The sequence below is a fragment of the Alexandromys fortis genome, unplaced genomic scaffold (genome assembly GCF_014885135.2).
Source record: "Alexandromys fortis isolate MF-2015 unplaced genomic scaffold, M_Fortis_MF-2015_v1.1 scaffold_0, whole genome shotgun sequence".
NCBI classification, from domain to species: domain Eukaryota; kingdom Metazoa; phylum Chordata; class Mammalia; order Rodentia; family Cricetidae; genus Alexandromys; species Alexandromys fortis.
Window position 1 is genome coordinate 30,661,529 of NW_026067949.1, and position 15,315 is coordinate 30,676,843.

A 15,315-nucleotide genomic window follows, 5' to 3' on the forward strand; every position below is an offset into this window, starting at 1 on the left:
TTGTAGTTTCATGAAACCCCTTTCCCGGCAGAACGTCAACACCTCCCCCTTCAGCCACCCCCACCCCATCTGGTTTGCTTCTCCCCGCCCCCCCAGTTGTTGTTGAAGTCTGGGGGTTGGGACTGGACCCCCTGATTGCATAAGAGCAAAAAGCAAAGGAGAGATCTGAAGTCGGAGAGATTCAGAGAGCAAGGAGTCGGAGGGAAACTTTTATTTTGAAGAGGCCAAGGGGGGGGGGACTTCATTTCCTGACAGCTATTTACTTTGAGCAAATGATTAGTTTTAGGAGGATGGACTATAACATTGAATCAATTACAAAATGCGGGTTCTGAGCCCATTACTGTTGGGGCTTGAGGGAGAGAAACAAACAGGCGAGCTGCAGGAGCGCATTGGAAGCTTGGGCTTACTTTTTTACTCCGTATATAGGATTTTCCTTGCGAATTGACATAGAAGGAGAAGGTAAGGGAGAGGGAAAAGTGACTTTTGTTTCTAAAGGAAGTCCCTGATCATATCTTGGGGCTGGAAGTAGCGAAGTAATTCCAAAATTTGGGCAACGAGAGGAAAAAGTAGCTGAATTCCAGTAGTGTGTCCAGAAAGTAATTTATTCTGAATAAACTTCACTGGGGTTAGGGTAACCAGAGAGTTAGTCCAAGGACTAAAAAATTTTTTTTTCCAGACCTATTTTTAAAAGCAATGTTTTCTAACAATCCTATAGCTCCCCCCCCCCAAATTGTTAGTCTTACATTTTTGAGGTTTTTCCTTCGGGGTGGGGGTGGCATCGTGCATACTGGGACGAAAACCAAGTAACATTGGGGGTGGAAGTAGCGGTGTTTGGCCTCTTGGCAGTGGGTCCTGGGAGAGGACAGGTTTTTAATGACTATTTTCATTCGTCGCCCGCGGTTTGGCGGGACTGCACTGTAGCGGTTGGTGTGGCTCGGAGCCTGGGGTGGGGGCCGCCAGGAGAGGTGTGGGAGAGAGGGGCGCCGAGTGGGGCGCGGGAAAGGACTAGGAGAAAGGGAGGTGTGAAGGGTTCGGCTGGAGGAGGAGGAGGACGGACCTCGGATGCCGGCCGGGTACACACGGCGCCAGCCGATCCCTCGTAATTACTGGACGGCACTGCTGCTGGAGAGAGCTGCCGCCAGACTTGCACGCCGGGTGGCAGCAGCCGGACCAGCCGAAGGGCTTGCGGGTGAAGGGTGACGACTCCCAGGGCCCCGGAGCGTTCGGGCCCAGTCACTTGGGTGCTGGAAGCCGCGGGCGGGATCTGCAGTGCGCTCGGACCGCGCGCCTCTCACCCCGGCGACGCTGGCGGCGGCGCTGACGAGCTATCTGGAATAATGACAAACACATTTGGCCCCGAGTGAAGAAGTCGTTCTGGCCTCGCATTCCAGCAACTGGGATTTGAGGAATTTCGAACTGCTCTCCGAGGGGCCCTCATTGTGCTCAGTAGTCCCCACCCCCATGCTCGCGTCTTCGGTGGAGTCTTTTCTGCAGGGGTAGGGGGCCGGGCTGTTGCTTAGTCCTGGCCGCAGGCAGTCCAGAGGCGAGATCTTCGGCTAGGGGCTGTTTTTCTGGGGAAGAAGTTAGGGACAACTCTGAAAGGACAGTCGTGAGTTCAGGTAAGCAGAGAGGCGAGAAGCTAACCATCCTCGCTTCCTACCTACGGGTACTGGAACCTGGGTGCTTCTGTGCCGGGCCCGGATGACGCTTGCACCGCACTGGCCGCCTGAGTGCAACCCCTCCGGTGTCCCCTTTCCTTGCTTCCGAATGCTCACTATCCTGGAAGGTTTAGGAGCGGTCTCCAAGCAGCCCTCCGTCCTTCACCGTTCATCCCCGTGGAAATCGGTTTACACACGTGAGATTAACTCTCCCCAAACTCTGGCACTGCCGGGGAAGCAGGCAATGTCCGCTTGGCTTGGAAACCTCCTCGGTGGGATCGGCGATTCTTTCTGTTTGGAAAGGGTGTGGGCCAGTCTCCAGAGCAAGGCAGTATGGCTCGGCCCCAGTCTGCAGCAGGACCAAGCCAGAGCCTTGCGGCCAGGTGTGCAGGAGTTGCCAGTGATTTGGCGACTGGTCTTGGCCAGAAGGAAAGTGCTGGCCTCATTGTCTACAAAGGATCGGTTTTACCTCAGTGTTCAGGACCCGCACTAAGAGCTCCCAGTCCTGCTAAGACCTCAGGATGTAAGGAAAGTGCCTGGAAGAGGTTGTCACTAGGTCCATCCCCGAGGATGTGTGTAGGAAGCCTTAACTGGGGAGGGGGCGTGAGTGGCCCTTATTATGTCTGGGTTGCCCAGCGTCGGACAGAGCAATCCAGAAAAGCCCTAGGCTGGTCGGTGTGGGAAACGGTTTTTTGGCTTCGTGGCGGAATTGCTCAATGTTTTGGACTGACTTGCTTCTCCTGGATGGCTTCGGATCTGACTAGGCAGCCTTTTGGAGCCGGAGGAGGCCGCTAGTGTAAACCCACACTATGGTCCTCGGCTGCACACCACCAGATGTAACACCCAAAGTTGCAAAAAGAGGCGCGAGGGCGGGTGGGGGGGGGCGCTCCTCGGAGTGCGTTCTTCTGCAGTCGCCCTGGCGGTCGGTGGCTTTTACATAACCTCCCTTGTGGTCTGGTTTCCCCGAACCCGGGCTTCCCTTCTCCTCCTCCCTTTCAGCCTCTTCCTTTCCACACTCCTCTTGATCAGGACTCCTTCGACTCCCCAACAGGAGTGTGTGTGTGTGTCTGCGCGCGCGCGTTCCCGTGCGCGTGTGCCTTTGCCACACCAGTTTGTCGCCGTGGTCGGTTCCTGCTTCAGAACTCTTGCTAAGGTCCTGTTTTTGGATTGACTCTAGTACAGCTGGACTTACTTAGCTCGCCAAAGAGAGGGTAGCGAACACAGCCCAACTCCACCCCTAGTTCTAGTCACTGTTCCCTACTTTTGCTCTAGTCTGGAGACCCGCAGGGATTCAGAGCACGGTTTCCCAGTTCTGAGCTCAGGGGCTTCAACTTTATTCCTCAGACGCCAGCTAGAGAGAGATGCAGGGGGAGGGGCTTCGGGCTGAGCTTCCAGCTGCAAACGCGTCAGGCGCCGAGGCGGGCGGGATTTCTGCCTCCTGCGGATGGGACTTAGGCTGCTCGCGACCAGGGGACCTGGTGACCAGCTTTCTGCCTGCCGACCTCGAAGGGTGGGGCCCCTCTGGACTTAAGTGAGTTGTGATCAGGTTAAAGGTAGCTGACGGGAAAGTGGCAATTCTAGACGAAGGGCTGAAAAGTTGGATAGGTGACTCAAAGGTGAGGCTTAGCGACAGTCGGGCCGCGACTGTTTGGTTGGCCGGAGGCATCGGCCTTGGGAAGAGAGGTGGAGAGGCTCTTGCTGGGTGAATGCAGGGCTGGGGCAAGCAGCTTTTCGGGACCGCATTCTGATCCCTGGCCCGACCCGTGCCTGTTAGTTTGCTGTAGTGGTTCAGTGTCTTTTTCTTTTGTTTTAAACTGAGGGGTGAACTACTAATACGAGTTGGGAAATTAGATGGTAGGAGGGAGATTAAAGAAAGTCTCGGTCTTGGGGAGTCCAGTCCCAGGCCTTCTAATCCAACTCCCTTCCTTCAGGGAGGAAGAGAAACTAGAGACACGAAGGGGAGCTGGGGTGCCCAGGGACAGGGCAACAAAGGGGCAAGGTGGGCACTCAAAACCAAATTCAACAGAGGGTTAGTCCAGCCTTCGGCGCAGGCGGCTGCGGGCGACGTTGACTCTGGCCTATAGGAGGCGCTGTAGCTCGCCTGTAACCCTAAACCTGGGGCTCCTCTCCCTCCTCCCTGCCCAGCGTCCTCCCAGGTCGCAGTTGAAAACAATGCAAACGCTGAGTTTAGAGGCTGGGGTGCGGCGGCCTCCGGAGGCCTAAGCTCGGCGAACCAGGGGTTTTGGATCTCGGAGCAGATCTGCGTCTCCTCCTGTCTGGTGGTGATCTTGTTGGCGGAGAGCTTGAGTGAGGCAAAGGTTGCCAGGGCGTTCGGTGTGCGTGCGTTCGTTCGTGCGTCTGTGTGTGTGTGTTGAGTGTGTGTGTGTGTGTGTGTGTGTGTGTGTGTGTGTGTGTGCGCGCGCGCGCGCGCGTGTTGTCGATCTGGAGCCTGCCAGCGCGGAACCACCCGGAGAAGTAGGCGCGCTGAGCGCTGCGCTGTTGGGGACCGCGATCCTGAGCTGTGGGCGGCGGCGGAGACAGCGGGTAAGATTCGCTAGGCTGCCGCGCCCTCTAGTGGCTCCCGCAGAGCAACCCCTGTCCCACCAGCCTTGGGCGGTCGGAGTCGCGGGCCCCGGAGCTTGGAACCGGGAGCCCAGTGCACCAGAGTTTGGGGTTACCTGGGTCGCTCTTGAGTCTCCCTGCAAGCACTACGTGGGCGCAGAGGCACTGGGGGGTGGGGGGAGGCGAGGATGGGCTAAGGGTCCGAGTTTGAGCTGCAGAATTGGGGCGTCATAATTTAGCAGAAGTGGTGGGGAATGGGGGGGGGGGAGGCGCGGAAGGACACGATTTCCAACCTAGCACTATTTTGGAGGGCAGACGTTGCTTGTGCGTCCAGGCCTGTTGATGTTTGTTTTACGACCCTGCGTTACTGAGGAAGGGAACAGTTGTTTCTAAGCAGCCAAGCTTCAGGGACCCCGCGGGGGTGGGTTTCTGAGCAGTGACAATGGGACGCTAAGGAAAGGCGTCTCTTGGCACCGTCCAGGTGCCCTTCATGTGGGGTGGAAAAGCAACGAGCGTTGTTTCCCCTAAACCCAAGTGGCCAGTTCTGCTAAGTCTTTGCGGCCGGGTCACTAGCTCTCTCTTCCCGATTCCCACCGCGCGGCTGACTTTTGGTCCCTCTCTGGGCAATGGTGATGATAATAATGCTGATGGTGAAGTGATGCTGGCCATTATGCTTGTCCCTTACTGAATTCTCTTGGGATCCTTAAGGGAATTTAAGCATTTTAGGCGACAGTTTTGTTATTTCTGCTTTCATGCTTCGGAGTTTAACTGCAAGTCATCACGAAACCTAAAAGTGCAACCTAAGAGATTGTAAAAGTTGGAACATTTTTGGTCCGAATTGGTTTCAATGGCGTCTGCACCTCAGTAAACGTCAGGATGCTGGTTCTTGAAACAACACTGCCATCTGCTGTCCACTCTGAAGAACTGCCTATACCTCTAATTTGGCTTGGCAAACTCCAAATTGGCAAATTCCAATCTCTCTCTCTCTCTCTCTCTCTCTCTCTCTCTCTCTCTCTCTCTCTCTCTCTCTCTCTCTCTCTCTTTCTCTCTCTCCCCCTCCCCCCTTCTCCTCCCCCTTCCCTCCCTTTCTCCCTCCTTCCCTCTTCCTCCCTCTGTTTCCATCTCTCTTTTAAATTTTATTTTCAGTGTTAGGGTATATGCATACTTGGTGCTTTCTGAGGCCGGAAGAGGGTGTCTTGGGGTCTGATCGGCCAAGTGAGTGCTGGGAATTGAACCCAGAGATCAGCCAGTGACTTTACCCAGTATCCCTTTTGTTCTTGAGGAGCGCGAAGATGATTTTACTAATTTGCCTCTCCTATGAATCTGCAACCATCGCTGGAAGAACAGATATTCTTTTCCAGGCGTTTGTGTAGTTTCCAACTTAACCTGTGTGTGGTGGGGGAGGCAGGTCTGGAGAGGACATTCAGTCCCGTCAAATGCTAGGTGAGCACTGTACCTCTGAGCAGCTCCAAGGCTTCACTGTTAATCTTTGTCTGGTTGGTTTGGTTTTTCAGACAGGGTTTCTCTGTGTAGCTTTGGCTGTCCTGGAACTTGCTCTGTAGATCAGGTTGGTCTACAGAGATCCATCTGCCTCTGCCTCCCGAGCGCTGGGGTTTAAAGTCTTGGGCCACCATGCCCAGCTCTAATTGTTAATTTTTTATACTAATATATTGAACAGTGTTTACGGAACAGATCTGTAGAGAGGTAGCAGGGTTTTTACCTTCCACAAACCTAGTATGTGGGCTTGGTGATTTAAAGTCAGTGACCAAACTGTTCTATTCACTTAGCAATAGTTTGAAGGAAGTGATTCTTTATTCTCTCATAGTTACACAGCTAGTGCCGAAAACCCAGAAAGGTTTATGAACTCAGGCTGTCCCTTAAAATGCTTGTGGGAAAGAGTCCCAACTTCTTCCCCTCTCGGAATATCTAACAAACAGTGCGCTCTGGCAGACCAAATACACCCTAGACCTGGGCGGGGCGCAGGTCCCGGGAGCTATACTTCGGGCTAGAAAACCCAGAAGTTGCCATCAGTGAAGACCCATACTTAAGCTGCCTGAGCTGAAGTTCTGAGACTGAGTAAAGAGGGAGAGGAAAAGACAAAACAACGAGATGTGTTATTTTCGTAGTTAGAATTAACTTAGAGCCGAAATGAGCCACGCCTCAGAAACCCGAGTCTTGAAGATCCCCGGCGGCTTTGGGGCTGAGAGTCCCCAGTGGTCTTTAATTGGGACAGGGTGGGGTGGGTTTCAGTGTCCAGTGGCTGTGCGGTGGAATCCAAGCCTCATACCCTTGGTGTCGGGGAAGTTGGCTCCAGCCTCAGGGCAAGGGGCAGCAGCACTTCTGGAAGAAAGGCTTTTGAATTACCTGCAGCCTGTTTACTTTGCAGCTTCTCCCGTGGTCTCCGGTAAGAGAAACTTCAGTAATTTTCATTCTTGTTTGCAGTGGGATGACTGTGTGTAGTGGTGCCAGCCTGAAGCAGGAGGGTCATGAGTTCAAGGTCAACCTGGCTTTGTGTGCGCTGGAGAACTAGAGAGGAAGAGAGGGGAAAGGCGTGGGCTGAGACAGTGGTTGCAATCAGGTTTGCTTCTGTATTTTAGGACTGTATGCATTAATTAGTTAATGTTGCAGAATTGTCACAGTGATACCAGCGAGAGGTTCACATCCCCCTCCCCACTGGGCAGAAGATACCATTGTGGGGCCTCCAGTAAGGAGGAGTTAGAAGTTATGGCTGGCATCATCTGATACATCTTAGGAGTCTGCAGCGAGTCAAAGTACGCATCCAAGCATTTGAAATGAAACTATATACGTTGGTCCTCTTAGGACACAGGGAGGCAAACAGGCAAGCCAGGGAAGGATGGTTTTAACTTAGAGCTAAGACCAAAGTTCAGAGGGTTGATGGAGTGACAGCTGGGATCAGAAGTGAGATGTGATACGTCACGTCTTCTGAGAAGGAATGAGACTAACAGGCTGGAGGTGAATCACGGCACCTCCCCGAGAGGTTATGGTTGCAGTTTCATACTCTGGCTTGTTTCTCCAACTGCGACACGCTGTCGAGCTCTGAATATGGAGGCTGGAGACCGAAGTCCCAACGTGGAATGACGTGGGAGAAAGAAGCGATATTTATCTGTTTATTTATTTGTGATAAAGTCTCTTATAGCCAAAGCTAGCCTTGAACTCTGGATCCTCATTCTCTATATCACTCTGCCCCACTAATACATTATTTATTTTAAAAATACATTTCTATATTTATTATTTCTGTTTGGGTCACATTCCACATGTGGAGGCCAGAGGGCAATTTGTGGGTCTCTCCCTTTCCACCTCTGGGGTCTCGTCTAACTCAGACCAACAGGCTTGAGAGTTGAACATATCACCTGTCCCATTAATGATTTTCTTTCTTAAAGAAATCTGTTACTCCAGCTGGGCGATGGTGGCTCACGTCTTTAACCCCATCACTGGAGAGGCAGAGGCAGGTGGATCTCTGAGTTCGAGGCCAGTCTGGTCTACAGAGTGAGTTTCAGGAAAGCCAGAGCTACACAGAGAAACCCTGTCTCAAAACCAAAACAAACCAGGCAGTGGTGGTACTCATCTTTAATCCCAGCACTGGAGAGGCAGAGACAGGTGGATCTCTGTGAGTTCGAGGCCAGCCTGGTCTACAGAGTGAATTCCAAAACAGGCTCCAAAGCTACAGAGAAACCCTGTCTCGAAAAACCAAACCAAACCAACCAAACAAAAAACAAATAACAACAAAACAAAACCCAAAGCCTTACCCCACCCCCCAAATCTGTTATTCTTTCCTGCAGAAGTGTTAATCCCCACTGCACTGTGACCCACAGTGCTATGGGCCTCAGATTCTGCAGTCGCAGTTACTTCTATCTGTATGTCTGACCTGTGGATGTTCCAGACTGGGGGCTGTGAGGGAATGGCACTTGCGGCGGGGGAAGACCCGTAAAGCCAAGATTTCCTGAGCTCTAAAGTATGGGCAGCAAGCACGGGGAGTCGGGCAGGGAGTCTCTCTCTCCCACGCGGGTCTCTGTTTCTCACTGTGGGGCCGCCGTGCTACAGTTACTCATGGCTAGATCGTCTGGGTAGCAGAAGAGTAACGGCTCACAACTTCATAAATACCCCCGGCTTTCCTTGCCAGGGAATGGCTGTTATCAGAGACGGAAGTTTGAAATCTCCAGCAAACACACGTGAATGTCCACTATTTGCGTCGCTATCACCCTCTCAGAGGCCCTGTTTTCATTGCCCTCTTTGTACGCCAGCAAATCATCGACCCTGGCAGCAAGCGCACCCCGTATCTGGACACACAGGAGGAAATTTGCTGGAGCCTCGCTGGGGCAGAATGTTCTCAGAGCTTGCTCTTTCAGTGCGCTGAGTCCTTCTCTTGAACTTAGTGGGGCTGGAAGGATCCATGGCTGGGAAACCTCCCGGGAGAACTGCAGGATGCCATGCAAATGTGATAGAGCCCTAGCCGGCAAGCTGGCGCTGGGAGCCGCTTTGAAGCTGGCCAACTGTACTATTGGCGGCGGGAGGTTGATATTGGTGTGTACAAACACACAGGCCCTTACTGCTAATTGTGGTAAATCAGGCAACCAGCCCTGGCTGTGCGCTCCCCCCCCCCCCCCCCCCCCCCCCCCCCCCCCCCCCCCCCCCCCCCCCCCCCCCCCCCCCCCCCCCCCCCCCCCCCCGTGACTGTCACCACAGCAGTTTGGAAACCCTACATCCTCCAGCACCTGCCAAGATCCTCAGAGACCATTAGGCCCGACGCAAAAGTGCATTTGGTTCCCAACCTTGCAATTAGGTTTTCTAATAGTGGCATGCAGAGGAGAGGGGTCAGGGGCAGGCTGTGTTGGGAAAGAGTGGGCACCCAAAGACTGACCTTTCCAGATCCCTGGGAAGTGCTGGCCTGTTGGTCAACCAAAATTGGTGAGCTCCAGATTCAGCCAGAGTGCTTGTCTCAAAAAAAATAAATAAATAAATAAAAGCAGCATAGCACGATTGAGGGATATATCTGACATCAGCCTCTGGCTTCCACACACACCTGTACACACATGCACATGCATGAATATGTATGTGTACAGATGAATATGTATATACATGCATATAGTCATACATTCACTCATCTGCCCCTGGCTGTGTGACTTTGGATCACTTGCTAAACCTTTGTGCCTCGTAGCAAGAAACTGTGAGGGGCAGACGGAAGTCTCCCTCTGTCGAGGACCTTGTAGAGAAATTTCTAGGAAGGAGGTTCCTATTCCCCAGAACTTGGTCTGCACAGACACTGCGTTCTTACGGTGACAGTGAGTGATGCTCTTCAAGTCTCCCCCAGTGATGGAATTAAAGGTGTTCCTCAAGCGTGCCAGGCCTCTCCTCCGTTCTCTTTAGTGGTCCTTCATTTGTGTGCCTTCCTTTCCAAGCTTCTAAAAGCCTGGCCGTATGTCCAGGTTCCACAGGAACACAGACTCTTGCATGCCCAGATTCTTGCACACCTTTGTGTCATGGAGACCACGTCGAAGCTATGTGGGTTAGTCTGCCCTGAAACCACATTTTACTGTCCAGTTATTTGTTCCAGTCTGAAAACTTTTCTGATTGTTGAAAGAATCAAACCCCTATGAACCATGACGTGAAGCAAGAGGCAGCCTGTGGGTAGAAGAAATTCCCCCCCTTAGATGCTGGGAAAGCCCATAGCACCCCCCCCTCTTTATTTGAGACAGTGTTTCCAGACCCTGGCACAACTTTGAGACTCTGCCAGGCTCTTTGGTACTTTACTCCTAGCCGTCTTCCTGCATTAGCTGTTAACCTTAAGCTAGGACATGCTTCTGCTGAAATGGTACCTTTAAGGCTTCCCATTGCGGGAGAACCTGGCTTAACGGTGGCTTTCCATTTGACTAATGTTGTTTCTGTGGGCTTTTGTCTTTTGCAGTTCTCAGGAGCTATGGGGACCTCCCACCAGGCCTTCCTGGTCCTCAGTTGTCTCCTCACAGGTATGTAGCCTCACAAACATCCTGGTCCTCTTTCACTCACTGTCCCAGGGAAGTTAATGCTGATTTTCTGAGCTCCGTGGTCCTCTTCATCCACACATAGGCCCAAAGAGGCTGAGAAGAAAGAAACAGCCCTCTGGGGGTGACCAAGAACCTTTGGGGCCCTTCGCTGAGTGGCACTAATTCCATTTCGAAACAAGTGCTTCCTGTAAGGGGTCTGAGGGTTGTGAATATTCTTGGCATTGAAATGTTTTCTGTATTTGCCCACCACTCTCTTCCCCTCCCCGGGATGGGCTTGCAGTAAAGAAGTATCTGATCAATTCGAGCATGCTCAAATGGAATAAAGACTTGGGTAATCTTTCACCAAGTGTTGTGACTTGTGCCTGTAATCCCAGCTACTTGGAGGCTGTAGGAGGAAGATCATAAAATTCAAGGCCAGCCAGGGCTACACAGTGAGACCCTTCCTTAAAAAAAAAAAAGTCAAAAGAGAGCGAGGGAGACACTCAGTGGTAGAGCACTCGCCTGCACTGGTTAGATCGTCCACATGTTTATGGGTGGCCATATTACCCTACGGTTAGGCGCCCAGGGAAACTGGAGACCATTAGTGAATAATTGAGCCACAATGGTTCTCCTTTCACTCCATAGCCGAGGGACGCTAGACTGAAACTCGAAGCTTGGAGATGAATTTCATCACCCCCCCCTCCGTCCCCGGGTTTTATTTCTTATTTGTGGATTTAAACTCATGCTTTCCTGCCTCGGCTTTTGGAAATCATTACGGGGAGATGGCGTGCCAGAAGACGGCAGTGCGGGAAGATGTGTGATTCTGGAGAGAGCCCGGAGCTCTTCCTCTGTGCGCTGTCTGCTCTATCTCTCTGCCCCTCTTCTCACATCTCCTGCCCACTTTTGTCTTTTTTTTTTTTTTTTTTAACCAAGGAAACCTTCTGCGGGGCATTATGCATGATAAAGCAGCCATATGCGCTTGAGCTCCGCCCACACTGGGATATTTTACTGTCACACATAAAAGTGTGAAATACGGAATTGGAATCAGGCATCCTTTATTCATTTGAGTGTTTGGAGGGGTGAATCTGGGGGGTTGGGTGGGGCTGTTGAGGCCGTGGGGACACTTGCTGCTCTCAGCAGATGTGGTGGCTCTCATAATGGGGGGCCTTTCATGGGCATCCAGAGAGACTGGGTTTCACGTAGAAATGGTCGTTGTTCATGCTACCGCCACTGTGGCCGCTCTCAGTGCTCTGGCGAAGCCGTCCTTTCTGGCTCACCCTATTCAAAGGCTGTCTCTTTTTACAGGGCCGAGCCTCATCTTCTGCCAGCTCTTATTACCCTCCATCCTCCCAAACGAGAATGAGAAGGTTGTGCAGCTGAATTCCTCCTTTTCTCTGAGATGCTTCGGGGAGAGTGAAGTGAGCTGGCAGCACCCCATGTCTGAAGAAGAGGACCCCAATGTGGAAATCAGAAACGAGGAGAATAACAGCGGCCTCTTTGTGACGGTGCTGGAAGTGGTCAACGCCTCGGCGGCCCACACCGGATGGTACACTTGCTACTACAACCACACTCAGACGGAGGAGAGCGAGATCGAAGGCCGGCACATCTACATCTATGTGCCAGGTGAGGCGCAGGGCTCTCCTGCCCTGTCTCGGAGTCACTGTGTCACGGGTCATAAAACATGTAAATCTCATAAATGTTTATTGCAGGGTATTGCAGAGCAATTCAGATTTTCCTTCCTTCATCCCTCCCTCCTCCTCCTCTCTCTCCCGCTCACTGTCCCCCTCTTTCTCTTTTTCTCTATGAGCCAGAGGCAGACACTAGTGTCTCACACTCTCATGGTACCTTGTTCCCTCTCTCACTGAGGCTGGACTAGGGTGGCAGCCAGCAAACCCAAGCTGACCTCCTGCCTCCTCCTTCCGCAGGGCTGAGGGCATGGATTTTTACATAAGTGTTAGGGATTTGAACTCAGATCCTTACACTTGCCCAGCAAATGCTCTTCCTCACTGAGCCATCTCCTTAGCCCTATGCTTGTTTGTTTATCTGATTTTGGTTTTTGGAACTCTTGCTGTGTAGTTCTGGCTGTCTTAGAACACTATGTAGTCCAGGCTAGCCCCCAGCTCACAGCAACCCTTTGGCTTCAGCCCTCTGAGTGCTAGAATTAAAGGCATGTGCTACCATGCTTAGCTTGTCTTTTTCTTTCCTCCTTTTTTAAAAATAGGGTTTCCTTTGTAGTCCAAACTGGCCCCAAACTATTGTCCTCTCGTCTCACCGCCTGAGTCTGAGTTATAGGCATGTGTGACTATATTCAGCTGTTTTGTTGTTGCTTTTGAGATGAGTTCTTGCTATGTTGCCCAGGATATCCTCAAACTGCCAGACTGAAACAATCCTCCCACCTCAACCTCTCAACTGAGACTATCAAATTATAACCAGCAAAACATAAAATTAAATAAAGATCCTTTGCCCTTTCAAATCAAGGCCAACCCATGGGAGGCTTGGAGAGATGGCTCGGGTGTTGGGAGCACTCACTGCTCTTGCAGAGTGTTCCTCCCATGCCAGGAGACCAGCGCCCTCTCCTGGCTGCCACAAGCACTGCACACATGTGATGCCCCTACAGCTAAAATACCCATGCACACAAATAAACAAGTGCCATTTTTTAAAAAAAGAAAGATTCATCAAGTGGTGGTGGTGGTACATTCATTCCTTTAATCAATCCCAACGTTTGGGAGGCAGAGGCAGACGGATCTGAGTTTGAGGCCAGCCTGGTCTACAGAGTGAGTTCCAGGACAGCCAGAGCCACGTACAGAGAAAGAAACCCTGTCTTGAAAAGCCTCCCCCCCCACAAAAAAAAAAAGGAAAGATTCGTGCCTGGGGATATAAGTCAGTGGCAGAGGCCTCCTAGGATGTGGAAGGCTGTGGATCCTGCCCAGAAAGAAGCATTTACTGTCAACACGTCAGAGCTTTCTTCATTTTGAAAATAGTCTGTACTATGGCATGTCTTTTATTGGTATGGTGCCAAAAAAATCAAACCTAGTCATCTTATTTGGGTCAGTCAATGAAAAAAAAAAATACCAGGCACCATGCCTAGCGCAGGAGACAAACTCAACAGGCAGGCCTTGCCTTGGATACTTACAGTTCAGTAGGGTAGTTTCCAAACAGCAATTTAGCTTCAGATTTAACACAAATGTGTGTTTGCTTTAGATGAGTTTTGTCATTAACATTTAGGGGAATTTCCATGCTGATGATAGGATCTTGTGTCTGCCGAGAAACAGATGCCAAGAGGGAAGTTATGCAAGGATTTTATAAGGCCTCAGAAAGGAGTGGGAGAGTCCTACATAGTCCCGCTTGACTCTACCAGGTAGCTAGGGACTACAGTGCTGGCAGGGTGGGCCTTCTTGCCCATGGACCTCAGTCACTGCTAGGAAGCCTTGCTGGGGAATGTGACCTTAGGTTAGGAGGCCACCAGGTTAGGCTTTAGACAGTTAAGTCTCTGTGGTTGGAGGGTGGTGATTTCTCCAGAACCCAGGCTTAGCTGACAGTCTGAGGCAGGTGGATTTGTCTACCACACACCTTGCCTTTGCTGGGAGCCTTTGCCGACCTATAACCATCTGTGTGTGTGTGTGTGTGTGTGTGTGTGTGTGTGTGTGTGTGTGTGTGTGAGTGATACCTCTATGGACAACTGTACAAAAAAGTTCCCTAGTGTTCCCTATATGTCATGCACATAGCCTTAGGGACATTAGTCTATCTATCTGAACTTGAACTCTTTGTTGGCAGGTTCAAGAGTTTGGAACTCTAAACAAATAGCAATTTCAGTTCATTGCTGGGGAGTGAAAAGAGCTTTGGGATTCCAGGCAGGCTGCTGTACCCACCCTGCTTTCACTGCGTGCACATGGGTGCCGGACATCCGAATTCTAGTCCTTATATCTGCCTCGCAAGCGTTTACCTGCTAAGTTATCCCTCTAGCCCTGGCATGTCTTTCCTAACAATGAGAAAAGTTTTTTTTTTTGAAAAGAGCAGATATAGATTTAGAATGTCAGTTTAGTCTGGGCCGTGGTGGCGCACGCCTTTAATCCCAGCACTCGGGAGGCAGAGGCAGGCGGATCTCTGTGAGTTTGAGACCAGCCTGGTCTACAGGAGCTAGTTCCAGGTCAGGCTCTAAAGCTACAGAGAAACCCTGTCTCGAAAAAAAACAAAAAATAAAAAAATAGAATGTCAGTTTAATGCCACACATTGATGATAAAACTATATAATAACTTTAATAATGATAATAATAACACATTGGTTCCTTTAGTTTTTTTGTTATTGTTGTTGTTTTGTTTGTTTGTTTGTTTTTTCAGTCCTGGAGGACTTTCTCCACGCTGTGAACAGAACGGACGGTGGGCTTGTTAAAAGTGGTTCCTGAGGTTTCCGTCTACCTAAACTAGTCTGGTTTTTTTTTTCCAGTTCCCACCTCCACCCGATGGGCTCCTGTGTTGTTCTCCCATGTGACCATCTCCTGGGCAGTTATAAAGCTGGGCAGCTGGTGCTTGACACTTTGCACTTCTTACCACAGCTGCTAACCGGAGACTTTGCCAAGAAGGGCCCGGGCTGTGGAATTCCCCACACTGGGGATGAAGCCCAGCGTCTTTGGATGGCTAAGGGCATACTTTGCCCCACTCCCTGAATCCCACCCCACCCCACAGCCTGGGTTTTTTTTTTTTTATTTCTTGAGAGATTATTTTTGACAGATATCTGTGCTACTTGTCAGTGATACCAGCTATAGGCAGTATGGGTTTCTAAGAACAGTCCATCAGATAAGAAGTATGGCGGGACAAGGTGGCAGACACCTATAATCCGGCACTAGAAAAGCTGAGGCAGGAGGATGGTGGGATCATGAACGCAGGGTCAGCAAGGCTACTCTGGCTCATTTAACATGTTCCAGTTCAGAATGGGAAGCAGAGCAGTACCTTATCTCAAACAAAACACAACACAACAAGAAAGCAAAATTACATATGTATAGATAAAAGAAACAAGGATTCTAATCGGTCCCTTAATTTTCAAAAACTTGATTTGACTTTCTGGATGGTATTTCTAATTATCATTGTTGCTATTTAGTTATTGCTGTTTGATTTTAA

General features: G+C 50.9%; 1 protein-coding gene across 5 annotated transcripts in view; it reads left to right on the forward strand.

Annotated features, from left to right (window-relative positions):
- Positions 1 to 295: 295 nt before the first annotated feature.
- Pdgfra (platelet derived growth factor receptor alpha) overlaps positions 296 to 15,315 on the forward strand; it is a 43,893-nt gene continuing 28,873 nt past the window's right edge. The window contains exons 1-3 of one of the 5 annotated variants that reach the window (XM_050149990.1): positions 296 to 459; positions 10,144 to 10,204; positions 11,507 to 11,824. In XM_050149990.1, coding sequence (XP_050005947.1) covers positions 10,156 to 10,204; positions 11,507 to 11,824 — 367 coding nt within the window. In that variant the 5' untranslated portion in view covers positions 296 to 459; positions 10,144 to 10,155. Of the gene's footprint in view, positions 460 to 1,318; positions 1,620 to 3,085; positions 3,190 to 3,782; positions 4,203 to 6,600; positions 6,625 to 10,143; positions 10,205 to 11,506; positions 11,825 to 15,315 lie in introns of those variants that run through there. The other 4 variants (XM_050149994.1, XM_050149991.1, XM_050149993.1 and 1 more) reach the window with 4 other exon arrangements.